Source organism: Nymphaea colorata, chromosome 4 (genome assembly GCF_008831285.2).
Source record: "Nymphaea colorata isolate Beijing-Zhang1983 chromosome 4, ASM883128v2, whole genome shotgun sequence".
In the NCBI taxonomy this organism is placed as follows: domain Eukaryota; kingdom Viridiplantae; phylum Streptophyta; class Magnoliopsida; order Nymphaeales; family Nymphaeaceae; genus Nymphaea; species Nymphaea colorata.
Window position 1 is genome coordinate 22999314 of NC_045141.1, and position 17179 is coordinate 23016492.

A 17179-nucleotide genomic window follows, 5' to 3' on the forward strand; every position below is an offset into this window, starting at 1 on the left:
CTAAGGCATTGCTCATCCTGTAATCAACTAAGAATGTTACTGCTATGACTTTATAGCAGTTATTAATTACATGACATCCATATGCATTATGTAGGACAGGAAATGCATTTGGCTTGTTGTTTGGACAATGGAAAAATAGAAGGGCCAAATGCTTGTGGATCAAATTTGATGCGAAAACAAACTTGTAGATTGTGTTCACTTGGAATACTGTTGACACCCTATTTAGGCTATGTTGGTTGTTCTAACCATGTTTGTAGGCAACCAAAGGGGCAAAATTAAATTAAACTTGCCTCTTCAAGTGCCAAGTCAAGTTTCAGGGGCTTCAAGTTGCATCTTTCTAGCCCATATTTCTCCAGTTTTGTCTTTGAAGGCCATAAGTCTAAACCTCTAGGCAGGTGGACATGACTTTTATTCATGCATAATTGTCCGGTGCCGGTTTATATATTATTGACTATAATTAGTATATGAAGCTTTTTCTTCAACATGTTTTCATGAAAAACCAAATTTATCAATATATCACGAGGTAGTAATGTTTTTCTAAGCATCATGTCAAGATAAGGGTACGTGGGCCAATGGTGCGTATTGGGAGCGTGCATGGTCTAGGTTCGGGTGCATTCATATTGGCATGTGTATATAATGCATGCATTATTTATGTGGTTTCATTATAAATTGGTAATAGCATTTTCGTAGTCACTTTGTTATAAATGTTTAGCCTAGTTTTTATATGTTTTTCCTTACTAGTGTAGGTGTATGTGTTATTACTTGTATTCACATAAGTTTTGTTGAAAGGAAAGGAAAGGATTAAGGTGAAAATGCGATAGACTAGCACTATTTTGTGGTTGCTGGTGGGGTGGTTGATTACATGGTGAACATCATCATTTTTAAGTCGAGAGCTTTTATCAAAAAAGAAAGTTTCTTTTTTGTTCATGTGACTATTATTATATGCATTTAGTTGTTTATGAATTCTTGTACCCAAACACTTTCAGGTGGTTTGTATTTGACGAATTGAAAACTTATGTTTCACTTTAGTTTTTGTGTGTTTTTTACCATGAAATGATGTTTCTCTATGATATGTGGATGATAGGTCATCTGCACTTTGTAGAGAGAGAAACAACAAGAGAGGGAAAAGATGGAGAGAGTTCTTTTTATCATATTTTTTTATATTTTTAAATTAAGCATGTTGGTAATACACACACACATACACACCCCATTACATGGGAGTCCAAAACTACTGGATGGGTAAGAATTATAAAAAAAATCCTCCATTGAAGGTACAGTATAAATCCGTATTTAAAGTACTATGAACTGTTGATGCACCATTTTCAGCAGTTGCTAATACTTGTTTAACAACTGTATTTTAGCAACAAATTTTAATTTTTTAGCCATTTATCATATGTTTGTAAGTGGAGAAAGAGAGGACAAGGCAAGTTGAATATATTGTTTAAGCAAACAATTATTAGACATAATTACAACTTGTTCACATAAACAAGAACTCTTTGTTCTTAGAACGCATGTTCTAAAAACGTGTTTCAGGACACTTGCTTTTGCAACCAAATGATATCTATGATTGAGTATCGGGTGAAAATAAAAAGGAGAAAAGTTAGAAAACAAATTAATTTAAAGAACACGACAAACAAGGAACAAGCGGTGGAAAAGGATATGATATCAAAATTCATTCATGCAAAAATTTGTGTGTGGATGGCAAAGTCCCAATCGGGAAGCCGGCCGCCTACCTCGAAACGTTTCCATCGAAACGTTTCCATCATATGCCTTCTAGCATCAGAATTTATCTCTTTTGAAGTCCTTGCACTAAAAACTAGAAAAATTAATCTAAGTAGATAACCTAATGTCCATTCCCTAATTCTTAACTATTATATGTTCAATAGATAGATTTTTTAAAACTAGAATTAAACTTTTATGATTAAAAATTTTTCTTGATATGTGAGCTCATTATTCCATGTGTCCTTTCTGTTTTCATTTACTTAATTCACTCTTGCATCTCTCCTTCTCATGTGGCTGTTGGCAAGATGCAATTCTTTTTCAACAATGGAAAACATAAGCAAGTTCTGAAGCGTGTAAGCTTCTCCATTTTATTTAATTAGTAAGGCAACAGGAGCTTTGCACAAGCTATGGGAAGCTTTCCTGTCTCAGAAGGCAGAAACTGGCATCCTGATATTGCTACTGGTCTTGACAATGGGATATATAAGGTCGCTGTAGGGAGCGCTGTTGCCGTCCTCTTCAAAGAACTTCACATCCCAGTGCCTGTTCCACAGCATCACCCCGTCATAGTTGCTGTGCTGACGTGCGATGGTCAGCGCACCTGGAAGCTCCAAGGGCGAGATCCAACCCTCCTCGAAGTACAAGGGGTTGGCAATGAGCCCCAGGTAGAAGTCCATTCCGCTGAACTCTGTGGCCCAGCTATTCACCGATGCCGCAAAAGCCGCCGTGTCCGATGGCTGGTAGGTGCAAGGGTGTCCGTAGTAGCGCGGCCACACCTTGCTGAACAGCCCCGTCTTGAGGGCGTGGTAGAGTGGCATGTCTGCTTTGCCGGTGGTGTGGTTGCACCCCTGGGATGCCGTCAAGATCATGTTACTGTCCAATTGCTTTAGGTCCTGAGCCAACACGTCCCAGTAGTCGTACGTCGAGGCGTCATTGACGTAGAAGTCGACGCCATCAAGCTTCACCTTGCCGAGGGGGCCGTCGATGCCGTAGCCGCTTAGGTAGACATCGTAGATGTGGGATGCCAGCTGATGGGCCTCCTCCGCCGACGCCAGCGTATAGTTTTTCACGTCGAACCCTCCAATGGAGAGCAGCACCTTCACCCCGAGGCGCTGGCAGGCGGCGATGTCGTCCTGAAGGCTCTTGCATCCACCAGTCTGGGCGTCGCAGGAGGTGCCAAAGTCGGGTCTTGGGGGCCGGCCATTGCCAAAATTGCTTAGGAAGGCGATGTTCACCTGGCTGAAGTGATGAGTTTCACAAGTGGCCTTGAGAGCCGATCCCCTTAGGTTGTTGATGTGCCATCCCCAGTAGATTGCCATGTGGTCGGGACGGGCACGGATGGTGAAGGCAGTGGCCATGCAAAGGACGAGAAGCAAGGGCAGGGTGGGTGGTGAAGAGGAGGAAGCCATTTTTTTTCTTCTCTTCCCTTCTGGTAGCTCGAGTAGTGGCGATGGCTGGCCAAAGGCGGATGGGGAGGTCCTTAAATAATTGAACTATGCACTTCAACCTACACTTTTGAAATTGCAACAAGATATTTGGTAGAAATGAAAAAGAAGTGGAAAGAGCTGTGGCTTTTCTCTTGTTAATATTGTCCCGTAGGACCTTACAAAACCACATATGTTGTCTCAAATTCAACTAATTTCAAATTACTTTTTTCAAGCTTGCCTATCGTTTTCGAACGTCTGGATCTATAGTACAGCCATCATTCTATTTACCGCTGTAAAAGTAACTTAAGAGTTTGGCTTATTACCAGAGGTTAAGTACTTGACTTGGTTTAGGGAAGAAGGACAAATCTTAGAATAGATAAGTGTTGGACGAGGAGATTTTTAAGCTTTACTTATCACACGGATGTGACTTTATTATGCAAATCCGATTTTATCAGCCGGCCTTCCAGAGTTTAGCCTTCTTATAAGATCATATCTGTTTGTTGAAAGGGCGTTTTCCATGGATTTTCATTATTCCTCAGGAATTCATATTTTCATTATCTTTTTGCTACGAATCTATATAATTTGTAAATATTTCCACGGATATTTTTGGCAAAACTTAAAGAGCCTCCAGACATTAGTATGTGGGGGTGAAAAAAAAAGAAAAAGACAAAGAGAAAAGGTAGGAAACAAATTAATTTAAAGAACATGGAACACGAGACAGAGGCGACGAACGAAGGACATGAGGTGGAAAAAGACATGATATCAAAATTCATGCACGCGAAAGTTTTTGTGGGGATCACAACGTCGCGACGTGGGGATGGAAATAACTCGGACCGTCCAAGGAGAAGGATAATGTGTCTGTCCTCCACCTCTCGAAACCGTTCCCTTTGTTTTATAGCGTTAATGGGCCTTCGTCTTTTTCTTCTGCAACAAAAGGTTGTCTTTCTTTGTCATGGAAATGTCAGAGCAGCTAATTTATTTATTTTTATATATTTGCACACATGTAGAATGCAGTGGTGGTGGACAAAGGGCTTTGGATCCCTCTGTTGGCAGGGACGGGAGGACGCACGTGAAGGTTGTCCTGCCTTGCATGATTAACAAGATGGGGAGATCCATTGGTGTCCTAGCTGCTCCTCCTGTTAATGGATGCTGAAGTTCAGGTCCACCTAACTCCTATTGGCCCTGGTCCCCGCCATGGCCTCACTGGGCTGTCATTATTCTGAGCAGGAAACGAAGACAGAATAATAACCATGGCCGAGGCTCGCCAAGATTTTGGCGACGGATGGCGGAGAGGATAAAGGAGGTGACTCTGCGATATCGGACGGCGTCTAAATCTATCGGTGTTGATCTCCCCGCCGCCCACGTTTTTGGTTTTTTCCCGATCACTTGGACCATTATTTCAGTAGGCCCGGCTACCGCCTGCTGAGAGATAAAACCTCCATGTTACTCATCTCCGGCGTACTCGTCGGGACATCGATTTCCTTTTATCAAAATCAGTGCTTTATCACAATAAAGGGGAATCATTTATCGATATTTTTTTTTATTTTTTATTTTGTTTTTACAAATAGTTTTTTCTTTTCATGTGAATTAAAGGTATTTTAGTCATAAATCATATAACCAGGTTCAAGGTAATTGTATAGCTCGTCCAAGCGCACACAGGTAGGTTACTCGGGGGTGAAATCAAAATTTTTCATTAAGAAAGTTAAACTATATAGTTTCAAAATTTTAAGAGTGACTAAAATATAATTTTTCAAAATTTTTAAATCAAGCTAAGAAAAACTTTTGAATGTTACAAGTAAATTTTTTTTTTTAAAAAAAAAAAAATTTCAGGGAGCCAAGGCACTTGCCAGCCTCCCGACTCCACCCTTGTGGTTGCCTAAATACAGGTCTTATATTAGCCAGCATTTCAAGGGGCGCTGGTACCAAGAACATAGCTGGTAAAATACAATACGTTTGTGTTTAGTATATAATTGTTGAATTTAGAAATCATATAGAATCACATCACCTTCTTTGAGATAAAAATTTTAATATTCTGAATTTGGAGAACATAACGTTTTTTTTATCAAACGGCTTCTAAATTCACAACGTGTTTGAGACCATTAATAACAATTCTTCGTGCTACGTACTGTTTGAAATTTAATGGTGGATACCATCGTAGTCCCTCTCAAAAATGCTTCTTTTCCTATTTTTGCTAACTCATATCCGCCTCATTAATTTCTTTTGCGTTAATACGTGACTATAAAATTTCTTGCTTTATTGGTTCTCGTCACTCCAATGTTTCTGAATTCATCAAAAAGCTCACGTTGAGTTTGTCATTAGGTAGTTGATTTGATAAAATAATGTTTGCTTTTCTTGGTAGAACTCCAGCAATTGATGATTTAATCTTGTCTGAGTTGTGCAGAGCTAAGAGGGGCCATGGCTACATACAAATAACAAAAAAGATGTACGGGTGAAGATTTTTTTAGAAAATCCATTTGGTCCACGTAAAAATTTTGCCGCACCAGAAGAAAAAAAGAAATAGAACTTGTCTGTTGCCCTGCAAAGTATCAGATTTACATGGATTGGATGTGATCTGTGAAAGACGCTTTCTGCAAACTGATGTACAAACTCCAAAAGACTTTATTTCCACTTGGTCCCACGACAGGTCCAATTTCGTGAGCTACAGGCAAACTTGATTTTCATTAAAATGAGAAAGACTTTTGTTGCATTCGCTTTTGAGCTGATGCTATCTCTCTTCTTGCACATTCATTACAACGTGGTTCATTTCATAATGAAGAACAGAACACTGCTATATTTTGCCGTTCGTATCATAGCCCTAAACCATTTGCAGTACTGTTAGAGATAGTAAAAAAGAATAGTGCCCACCAAAATCGAATTGATGACCAAATTTTTACCAACTCACCAATATAACTAGCTAAGTTAGGCATTAAATATGAGCCTTCGGACCTACGCATTAAAGGAGAAGGAGACAGACTAACTCCACGTTTTTCTCTCTTCTAAGATGGAGCTCATGAATGATAAAGAAGGAAGTGCAAGATGACAAGAGAGCGAAAGAGAAAGTTTCGAGTGTGGTATGAATCGATAAAAGAGAAGCTGGACCGCAGCCAGCACTCTCTGTTCCACGACTTGTACGCTCTCTGTCCCCACGGTTCTTGTCCTCGTTCTTAACGCGCCAACGATGGATGGCGACGTTTCAGAGCGAGTCGGGGATGCCCATCGTCCTTGTTACCTTATATCACGTGGTTCCCTCGTCCTACGGCCGAACCTGATGTGGCCAGGACGCCAGTGTCCTCCTTTTTCATTTGCCTCCCGCCACCCTTGAAGATAAGCTGAACTTTGAAGCGAACTGCAATGCATGGCAAATCTATTCTGATACGCACATGCATCAAGGGAAAAAGAAAAACAAAAAAGGCAGTCGAATTTTAAAAAATCAACATTTTTAAAAAACAAACATGTTTTATATCAAAACAGTTTTTATAAATATATTAAAATGTTTATATTTTATTTGAAAATTTTCAAACAAAAAATTAAAGAGTCTATTTTTATTTCGTCTGTTTTTTTACCTATAAATATACGTAGGCAGTTAGTTGCACAAAATAGATTGAAGAGTAGCTTCAACTTAATCAATAGCTTATCTTTCCGTCAGGTCATTGTTATATATTCTAAAACACATTATGTGTCAAAAGAGTTCATATCGTTTTGCTCTTACCCGCCATTTATCACTCATTGGCTCATTTATCGTCAACCATGATGCCATTGTCAGAGTTCAAAGAAACACGGTCGGTACCACTAAAATGAGTTGAGCCCCAGTTCAGGTAGCTCGAATTCGGTTAGTCTAGTGAAATCTATCGACTGAACAATAGCTCAATGAAATCAGCTCGAGTTCGGCTAGATTAAGGTTCGACAAATTCGTTTGAATATAATTGATATTCATCATTACGTGTTGAGTTCGAACTCGACTCGATTAAGACTTGACAAACCAATAAACTTATTTGAATATATTGACTTGATTAAAACTAGACAAACTCGATTAAGATTCGAGCTCCACTCAACAGTTATGTGTTGAGCTCGAAGTCAATTCGATTATTTGAATGACTCATGAACTCAAGCTCGACTTGTTCAGCAAATGACTTGGATCGAACTTGTTCACGAGCCGAGCTCGAGTAACTCGACTCGATGTTCACCCATATGTGGAGCTCGACTCTTTGTTCACCTCTAAGTGAAGGCAAACTGATAGTTCGTTTTTTATTTTTTATTTTTGTCATTTTTTACTTATTTTCATTTTTCTTGTTCTTATTAATTTTATTTAGTTTCTTTTTCGTTTTCTTTTTTTTTTTTGTCACTATTTACTTATTTTCATTTTTCTTGTTCTTATTAATTTTATTTAGTTTTCTTTTGTTTTCTTGTTTTTTGTTGCCTATGCAGCCAGCCAAATAGTCAAGGCTCCCGAACTCCCTGTATTGAAAAGAATGTTATGCGAGTTTCTTTTTTTAATTATTGAACATGCCTAGGTGAAAATTTTCAAGGGAGTAGGTCTGTCACTTTTAGTGACTTGTTTTTTATACTGACGACATCATCATGTCAGGGTACAACTTTAGTGATATTTAATCTTTTTAGACAGTAAATTTTTTTTTTCTCACCTAGTGCAGAAATGTAAACAAAATTATAAGCGACACTACTTTTACTGGTGATAGTAATAAAATGTCAGTAAAACCTTTTTTTATGTTAGTAAAAAGCTTTTTTTTTTAATAGTGAACCTAATTTATTTTAACTGCCATTGTTTGATAATTTGTAGGTCCATCTTTTGTAAAATCTCAAAGGCCAATGCCTGAATTTTTTTTTTAATTATTTTTAATGCTTATGGCCTCGCTTTACCGTTAACTGCCAAATCGGAATATCAAATTTGATCTTACTGCTCTAAAATATGTGGACATGTATACCCTTCTCCGTAAAGTGTGCTGATATTTATTATCTCTCTTCCATACACACTTAGGATGTCAATATATTTGAATTGAATTGGACATCCAACTAAACTGTTTCCAAGAAATAGGATATAGAAAGAAAAATTAACATTTGATTAAGAAATCTTATCAGATTCAAATTAAAAAAGGGACATATGAGAAAATTCGGATTCAAAATCACATATACTTAAATATTTGATTAGATTCAAGAACGGATTCAAATCATATTAATTTTTAAACAAATATTGTATGTCTAAGCTCTTAAATTTTGAAAAATCACCCAATTGGGTTCCATATTTGGAATGAGATTCATATATTGTAAAAATTTAATACCGATTGGATATCAATTGTGAAATCAGACTTTGGAATTAGATTCGGATATAAATCCAAATTTCAATCTAAATATGTAAATATTTGAAAAAACTGATATAATTAAAGATATATCCCTAAGTCCGTACACACATTTCACACAAATACGTTTCTAACTGAGAACTTAAACATTTTTATTTTTATTTAGTTATCTCCAAGGCTACAAAGGAGAATAGAATGGGCTACACAGTCGCCCCTTTCTTAGAAAACGACCTCGTGGAGATGGTTGTGGCGGACGGCGTCGTCATCATCAGGCTCAAGGCTGTCTTGGACGTGGGGATATATGGCCTCGCTGTAAGGCCCGTTGGCATACCCATCCTCCATGTACTTCACGTCCCAGTGCCGGTTCCACACCGCGACGCCCGAGTACGTCGGATACTTCCTCACGATGTCCAGCGCACCTTCGATCTCCTCCGGCGGGATGAAGCCCCTGATGTACTTCGGGTGGCAGTCGACGGCGATGCGGAAGTCTCCCACGTACCCCTCGAAATCTGTCGTCCAGTTTCTCACCGCCGACTCGAACGACGCCGTGTTCCCCCGCTCGTATACGCACGGGTAGTAGTCCCCGAAGACACGTGCCCACACCCTGGAGAACAGCCCCGTCTTCAGCGCGTAGTAGATGGGGATGTCCGGCACCCCGAGGCTGTGGTGGCACGCCTGAGAGCCCGTCAGTATCAGCTTCTCGTCGAACCTCTTCAGGTCCTCCGCCACCACGTCCCAGTAGGCCGTGGACAGCGTGTCGTTGATCCAGAAGTCGACGCCGTCGAGCTTCACCTTCCCCAACGGCCCGTCCACGCCGTAGCCGCTGAGGTAGACATCGTAGACGTGGGCGGCCAGGCGGTGGGCCTCCTCCTCGTTGGGCAGCCGGTAGGTGGCGTCGAAGCCGCCGATGGAGAGCAGGACCTTCACGTTCACGCTCTGGCAGTACTCGATCTCCGCCTGCAGGTACTTGCAGCCGCCGGAGGGGGCATCGCATCCGGTTCCGAAGTCCGGCGTCGGCGGCTTCCCGTACCCGAAGTCGGTAAGGAAGGCTATGTTCACTTGATCGAACTGGCCGGTCTTGCACGCCATCTCGAGGCCGGCGGCAGTGATATTGTTCACGTGCCAGCCCCAGTAGAGGGCCATGCCCTTACCGCTGGCATGGGCCGTGAGGGCACTGAACATGCAGAGGAGAAGAAGCAAGGGCAGCAATGGAGGTGAAGAAGAGGAGGCCATCTCTTCTTGTTTGGTCTTCTCGGGGAGGAACAGTGGGTGGGATGGTTTCTCAAGGGGATGGGGCAGCTCCTTAATAATAGGGCATTTTTTCACATCAGTGCCTTCCAATTGCTGCAATTCCCATCCCACCCTCCTAAATATTTCACACTTTTCACGTGAATTCGGTGACCATGACTACTTCATCCTTCCGTCGTCCATCTCCAGTGAAAGTGCTTTCTCCTGTCTAACTTAGATTAGAAATTTATTTAAGTTATCCATGTAAGGACAACAAAATAAGAAATGTATTTCATGTGACAGAAGAATATAAGTTTGAAACAACACGTGGATCTGTGTGGAAGTTTGCCCACACAGCCGCACAAAATTTTTTCATTTTTCATTTATATTAGTTTTCTTTATGCAATTGCTGCCCCCACATTCATTTGGTTATAATTTGAAGGATCTCAGAACTTTTGAATTAGTGCCGCCTGCAAAAAGTTTCGAGCTCTGTCATGAAAGGATGCATGCAAGAGGGGACCGCTCCATAAAAAATTGAGAAAACTACTGATATACTAGCAAAATAAATTTGTCGGTAATGATATAATTTGATATTTAATTGAAATCCTACTCCAAGTACTTGGATTTGATAAGAAATCAGAATAACAATGGACTCGAGATCTGGCATAGTTTTTCAGAAGGTTTTTTCCGTTGGAAAAATTATACATTTCTCTCACATGAAAATGTGGAACATTTACTTTTGAAGTGTGTTGTATATAGGATAACGTATTGTGAAATTCCGCTCTCATGTACACCAAGCCACCAACTATGATTTTTTAGTTCACTTCCACTGTCCAATTTTTAAAACAAGGCTATCTATTGAGAGATGCATGCTTTTAAACTCTGAATAGATATTAATGTTTTGCTTTTCTGTAAAAAAATTTGAAACTTGGAATGCATTTTGAAATGTATGGAGCATTTCCCCTAGACATGTGGAACGTACAATTTATTGATAAGAATATCTTCAATTCTGAACCCTAGAGTAGCCATGTGGACCTGCTGTCCTTTTGTTCATTTCTTTTGTACTTTTTAACGTCGTTTATTTGGATGAAACTATAAAATTCACAAGGGAGGGGAAATTTTTCTCCTCAGTAGAGTTTGGATTTACACTGAGCTGTTTAAGCAAAAATTAAAGGTCTAATTCAATGTTATCAACGTCTTTATGACTATTGGAACAGAATCGATATTTGCTGATATGCCAATTATACTTTTCGATTGTCGATAAGATCACACGTTATTGGTAATGTTATTTGGTTGAAAGCAACAAATGAGAATGAGTTTCTTGGATCAAATTCTCTGAAACTAAATTAACTGAAGTAGAGATTTTCTCTTTTATTTAGTGCCCATCGTTGCTGATTCAAAGAGGGAGTGTTCTCTTTCTTCAAGAGACAAGTGGCTAGGCGAATGATTACAGTTAATCTTTCACAGAATGAGATTCTGTGAATAGATGTGGTCGTTCCTTTGATTCAGTTGTACCCAAATGTTATCAAAATCGATTTTTGAAAGATGGCTCCCGAACATTCCCCGGCGGAAAACCCAGTGCCCGCCCCAGCGGACGGACGTCTCCTACCGGGAAAACAACCTACCCACAAATCCTGGGCAGAGCTGGTGGCTGATTCTGCAATGGAAGTGGAAGATGAAACTCTTCCTGTGGAGGCCAATGCTTCGTGTGTGAGACCAACTGTCCTTGTCCCTGAGGAAACCTTTCAGAAAATTGTTTATGAAAGCTGTTGCACGGTGCTTCAAGAGGTTGTTTATGAAAGTTTCCTCAAGTTATGTACCAGGAGAAACAAGTGATGGTTTTTTTCTAGTAACTACAGCTTTCATTTAGCTCTGCAGCCTCGCACAATCTCCGATCACAGTGCCTTGGTTTTTTAGATAAGGGTGCTCAATCAGCAAGCATGGTGGAAGAAGATGTTCAAGTTCTTTAATTGTTGGTTGAGCCGTCCAGATTGTGAACAGCTTGTTAAGTTTTGCTGTCGATCAACTCCTACTGGTTGCCCGATGTTGAAGCTCCTGAAGAAGTTGCAGGTCATGAAATGGCACCTAGCATGGTGGAATTCGAATTGTTTTGGTGATATTTTCTCATCGCATTCATTTTCTCAAGCATGAGCTTTTCTGAATCCAGCATAATATTGATGAACATGGTAATTTTGATTCCAATTAAGATTGTCTCCTTAGAAACGAATTAAATCGTGCCATCCTCGAAGAAGAATGTAGTGGAAACAAAATGCAAGGATAGATTGGCTTCTTGAAGGAGACAGAAATACCAAATTGTTTCAATCTTACATCAAAGCATTGTCACAAAAAACGGGGACGGGTATTAAACGGCGAGGTAAAAAACGGGTATAATACGGCAAAGTTTTATATATCGGGAATAAAACGGGAAAAGTTCGGCAAATTTTTTTAAAAAATTAAACATTTAATACATCTTAAAAATTATACAAAATAATAATTAATAAAAAAACGGCAAAAAACGGGAAAATAACGAAAAATAACGGTAAAAAACGGGTATTATACGGGTATTAAACGGGTATTATACGCGTTTTTTGTTTTTTGACGTTTTTTAAAAAAAAAACGGGAATAGTACGGGTATTATACGGCAGGACTGTTTTTGGCGTTAAATACGCGTTTTTTTTAAAAAAACGGCGTTTTTTGTGACAATGCATCAAAGTATCATTTCGTGAAGTTTTATGCAGGAAGGTTGAGAAGCTTGGCCGATTGCAAGGGCAGACTCCTCTCCCTTATGGGGAGAATTTGTTTGCTGAAATCTGTTTTTCAAAAACTGGTTGGGTATTGGATGGGAGCTTTTAGGCTCCTTATTGCTGTTGTTAAGTTTATTGGAAAGAAATCTTGTGGCTTTATTTTGGAAGATGTTGGTAATCATAAAATATTAAATATTTATTTGAAAAAAAAAATCCTAATTTGTGTCTGAATCCAACTGAAAATTTATGTATGTTTGAATCTGAATATGATTGGATGTCATTTCTTAAATCTGAATCTGATCCTATCTCTTTAATCAAATGCTAATTTTTTTTTTCATGTCCGATTGTTTCGGTACTATATGATCAAATATCCTATCTAAATCAGTTATGTTGACATCTCTATGTGCACCAAAAAGAAAACTTTTATGGCATTTAGTTATATTTGAATAAAAAGTATAATTTTAAAGCGCCTTACCCATTTCTTAAAAATTAAATGGATTTTTTGAGGATATCATTATTTTTTTTTAATTCCCATCTTTTTGTCCCTCTAGGGAGGGCTGATGTTTTTCATGGCAGACTGGGTGTATGTGGTCCATTGTACACCCTCAGTGCACTAAAAATTGTCTAAGGGCGTGCTTTATGATCTTCTATATTTTGGAGATGGCAGATATCATTTTCCTGCATTTTATGTTGAAGTTGGTGATGACCATTTCCATAGTAAGGTTGGGGGATTTGATTCAAAGTCTTATCAACGGACATCCGTTTTTTACACCTTTGATGGCTTTTTTTTTTAGTAGCCCCAAAACTTGGATTTAGTAAAGGCGCAAGTATATTATAAATGGCTCTGATCTTGGCATGATGGGGAATTTACTTAGAGATGTCGGTATGATTTGAATCGGTATCTGAGCGAACCCTACAAAAAAAAATGATATGAAAGAAAAGTTTAATAGCATATTATCAAATAAGATTGGCTTAATATTTAAGAAACGACATCCAATTAGATTCAGATATGGGTTAAGATTCATATAGACATAAATATCTGATCAGATTCAGATCAGGTTTAGTTTAAAATAGATGTCTTATAACTAATGCTCTTAGTGAAAATCGGCATGATACAGGCCAAAATTTGGACTCAAATATGAATATAAAAATTGGTTCAATAATCAGACTTCAAATTCGGATTGAGATTAACATTTTTAATTCATATAAGACAAGTAAAATTGAGAGTATATCTAATTTGAGAAAGGATTTCATCTCTCAGGATAAAGGGATTTGTTAACTTTCCTTGTACTCGATTGAAATGAGAGTCACCATCAGAAACATTACAGAGTCAAGTATCTGTTTGAGAACCAAAAAACCACAGCACAAGTAGATGAAACAAGTTACACTAATGATTCCGCCAGTACAGATGAAGAACACCTATAATGAGCAACTATCTCGATCGCTTACATAAGGGTAGAGCCAGGATTTTTTCAGGGGGCAAGCTAAATGGGAGCTGAGTTTTGTGGGTTGGATTTGGGTAGGGCCAAACTAAACTCACATTCAAAAAATAAAAAATAAATGGAGGCAAAAAAATAAATCAATTTTTACACTATATATTTTTTTTCATTTAGTTGGGGGTGGGGCCATGGCCTAGGCGGCCCCCCTCCCTCCGCCGCTGTGCTTACATACTGCACAGGTAAGAAAATTTAAGCTTCACAAAAATATGACATGCTTTTGTTGAATTTACATGTTAGCTAAAGCTGTCTCATTTCACATTCATTTGCACATGGTTCATTTGTTGAGGAGGTGCAAAACATTTTGTTGTTCTAGTAAATACAGCCAGGGGAGTGTTATAAATTTTTCATGGGGGTCTGAATTACAGTTTTATAAATTTTTCATGGGGGTTTGAATTACAGTTTCTAAATTATGACATGGGGGTGAAATATTATTTTTCAAAATTTTATATAAGCCAAGTAAAATTTTCTAAAATTTAGATGTAAATTTTTTTCTAATTTTATTTTTTGATGTGGAGCCAGGGCTCCCTAAATACAGCTACAATAGCCCTAAAGCATTAGGGCCATTGCAGTAAACATAGCAAAATCCTTTCTTGGCGACGATGGAGGATGACCAAATGTACATGTCAAAAACTTTAACACATGTTTGAACGACACCCAAAAACAGGCATTCTTGAGGTTACTTGTAGCAGTTCAACATTTGACAGCTTAAGGGGCCTGGTTGGAGAGGTAGTCACTAAAAAGAGCGTAGCCGCGATTGATTCTCATGGGTATTACTCTCCTTTGTTTTGGGACATTCCAAGTTCACCGGTGTAGACTCCGGACGCAGGAGGAATGAGGAGGGAGCCTTTAGGCTTTTTTTCTAAGCAGAGGGTCGTTAACATCCACCTCACCCAGAATTGGTAAGTTATTTGTCAAATAGATCAAACATTAGGCAGTTCCATTCATAAGTTTACCATCTTTCATTTAATTCGCTGCTTCATTCGCAATTTAAGTAGCTAAATGAAAACAAAAATGTGGTTTTGTTATCCGAACAAAATCTGATATTGTATCTGAAAATTTTCAATTTAATTTCTCGTTACGGGCCAAAAGGTCCCCTTTTTAGTAACAGGCATTTTTGTCCTTATTTTCATTGATTTTAATTATTAGTCAGAGCTATGGTCGGCACTTTCGTTCTGCCCATTTCCACAACCATAGCATCGCTTTGCTTTTCACCATACTAATAAGCCTTATTAATTTCTACACTTAAGCACCTCGAAACGTTCCCATCATGTGCCTCCCAATGTGAGACAATACCTCTCTTCTTTCCTCGTTAAAATCTATCTAGCGAAAAGTAGAAAATTAATCGAAGTAATTTGTTATTTTTCTTCATAATCATAAATTCTATATAAAGGCAGAATCTAATGTTCATTCCCTAATTCCTAACTATTATATGTTCAGTAGATAGATTTCTTTAAAACTAGTTTTAGACTTATATAATTACAAATGTTTCATCATATGCGAGCTCATTGTTTCATGTATCTTTTATGTTGTTTTGTTTAATTAATTCACTTTCTCTCCCTCTCCTTCTCATGCGGCTGTCGGTAACACGCAATTCTTTTTCAAATACCAAAGTTCAGAAGCCTGCAAACTTCTGTGTTTTATTTAGTTATTTAGGCAGCAGGAGCTTGCTTTACACAGGCTAGGCAAAGCTTTTCGGAATCAGAAACCAACGCGCATCCTGATATTGCTACTGGGGTTCACGATGCGGTATATGAGGTCACTGTAGGGCGCGCGGTTGCCATCTTCAAGGAACTTCACGTCCAAGTACCTGTTCCACAGCATCACTCCTTTGAAGTTCTCGTGCTGGCGTGCTATCTTCAGTGCACCTGGAAGCTCCCTAGGTGAGATCCAGCGTTGCTCCTCGGAGTCGGGGTTGGCAACGATCCCCAAATACAAGTCCATGTTGCTGAAGTCTGTGGCCCAGTTCTGCAACGACGCCTTAAAGGCTGAAGTGTCCTTCGGCTGGTAGGTGCAGGGTTGGCCATAGAAGCGTGGCCACATCTTGCTGAACAGCCCCGTCTTGAGTGCATTGTAGAGCGGTATGTCAGCTTGGCCAGCGCTATGGTTGCACCCTTGGGATGCCGTCAGGATCATGTTCTCGTCCATCTGCTTCAGGTCCTGTGCCAACACGTCCCAGTAGTCTTGTGTCGAGCCGTCATTGACGTAGAAGTCGACGCCGTCGAGCTTCACTTTGCCGAGGGGGCCATCGATGCCGTTGCCGCTCATGTACGTGTCGTAGATGTGGGCGGCTAGCTGGTGGGCCTCCTGCGCCGATGCGAGCGTGTATTTTTCCACGTCGAGTCCTCCAATGGAGAGCAGCACCTTCACCCCGAGTTGCTGGCAAGCAGCGATGTCCTCCTGAAGACTCCTGCAGCCATCGGTCTCGGCATCACAAGCGGTGCCGAAATCAGGCCTTGGAGTTCGGCCATTGCCAAAGTTGGTGAGGAAGGCCAAGCTCACGTGGCTGAAGTGGTTAGTTTCGCACGTGGCCCTGAGTTCAGCCTGGTTCAGGTTTCTCATGTGTGATCCCCAATAGATGGCCATCTGGTCGGCATGGGCATTGATGGTGAAGGCGGTGGCCACGCAAAGGAAGAGAAGGAAGGGCAGGAAGGGAGTTGAAGAGGAGGAAGCCATTTTTTTTTTTTTTTGCCTCTTTTGCCTTCTTATTGGGTATTGGCTCTAATAGTAGTGATGGTTGGCTAAATGGGGATGTGAAGGTCCTTATATAGTTGAATCATGCACTGTTAATGTATACTTCTGAAACTACTAGAAGTGAGAATATCAAATCAGATTTAAAATACTTGATAGAAATAAAAGTAAGTGGAATAAGTTTTCACTTTTCTTGTCGCTATTGTCTCGCATCTTTTTCGGACACCATCATTTCATTTACCACTGTCACGGTAACTCAAAAGGTAAGACAAAAACTTAGTGATTTGGCCATAGAAGTTGAATTTGGGGTATATAGTACAGAAAAAAAAAAAGGATGCTTGTTTGAGGAAGAGGAGATTTTTGCCCTCATCTTTTAGTCCATAGTCACAAAAACTGTCACCTGATAATATTGTTGAAAACAATGAAAAAACAAGCCCGAGTTTTTCCTGTTTTTGGAAAAAACTTCAAAGTCAAAATTTTGCATTTTTTCCTCCTTATTTTTGCATTATAGTTAAGTTAAATTATTTACCTACATTCTTGTCATTACTAAAACACCATCTTTT

General features: G+C 39.4%; 3 protein-coding genes across 3 annotated transcripts; all 3 read right to left on the bottom strand.

The window, feature by feature from the left end:
• Positions 1 to 2056: 2056 nt before the first annotated feature.
• Positions 2057 to 3192, bottom strand: LOC116253516 (acidic endochitinase-like). Its single transcript, XM_031628353.2, has one exon. The coding sequence runs from the start codon at positions 3126 to 3128 to the stop codon at positions 2148 to 2150; it is 981 nt and encodes a 326-aa protein (XP_031484213.1). The 5' UTR covers positions 3129 to 3192; the 3' UTR covers positions 2057 to 2147.
• Positions 3193 to 8585: 5393 nt separating this feature from the next.
• LOC116252295 (acidic endochitinase-like) lies at positions 8586 to 9749 on the bottom strand. Its single transcript, XM_031626455.2, has one exon. It carries the CDS (start codon positions 9689 to 9691, stop codon positions 8678 to 8680), a length of 1014 nt encoding a protein of 337 aa, XP_031482315.1. The 5' UTR covers positions 9692 to 9749; the 3' UTR covers positions 8586 to 8677.
• Positions 9750 to 15557: 5808 nt separating this feature from the next.
• Positions 15558 to 16645, bottom strand: LOC116253392 (acidic endochitinase-like). Its single transcript, XM_031628187.2, has one exon. It carries the CDS (start codon positions 16599 to 16601, stop codon positions 15627 to 15629), a length of 975 nt encoding a protein of 324 aa, XP_031484047.1. The 5' UTR covers positions 16602 to 16645; the 3' UTR covers positions 15558 to 15626.
• Between the last annotated feature and the right edge of the window lie 534 nt (positions 16646 to 17179).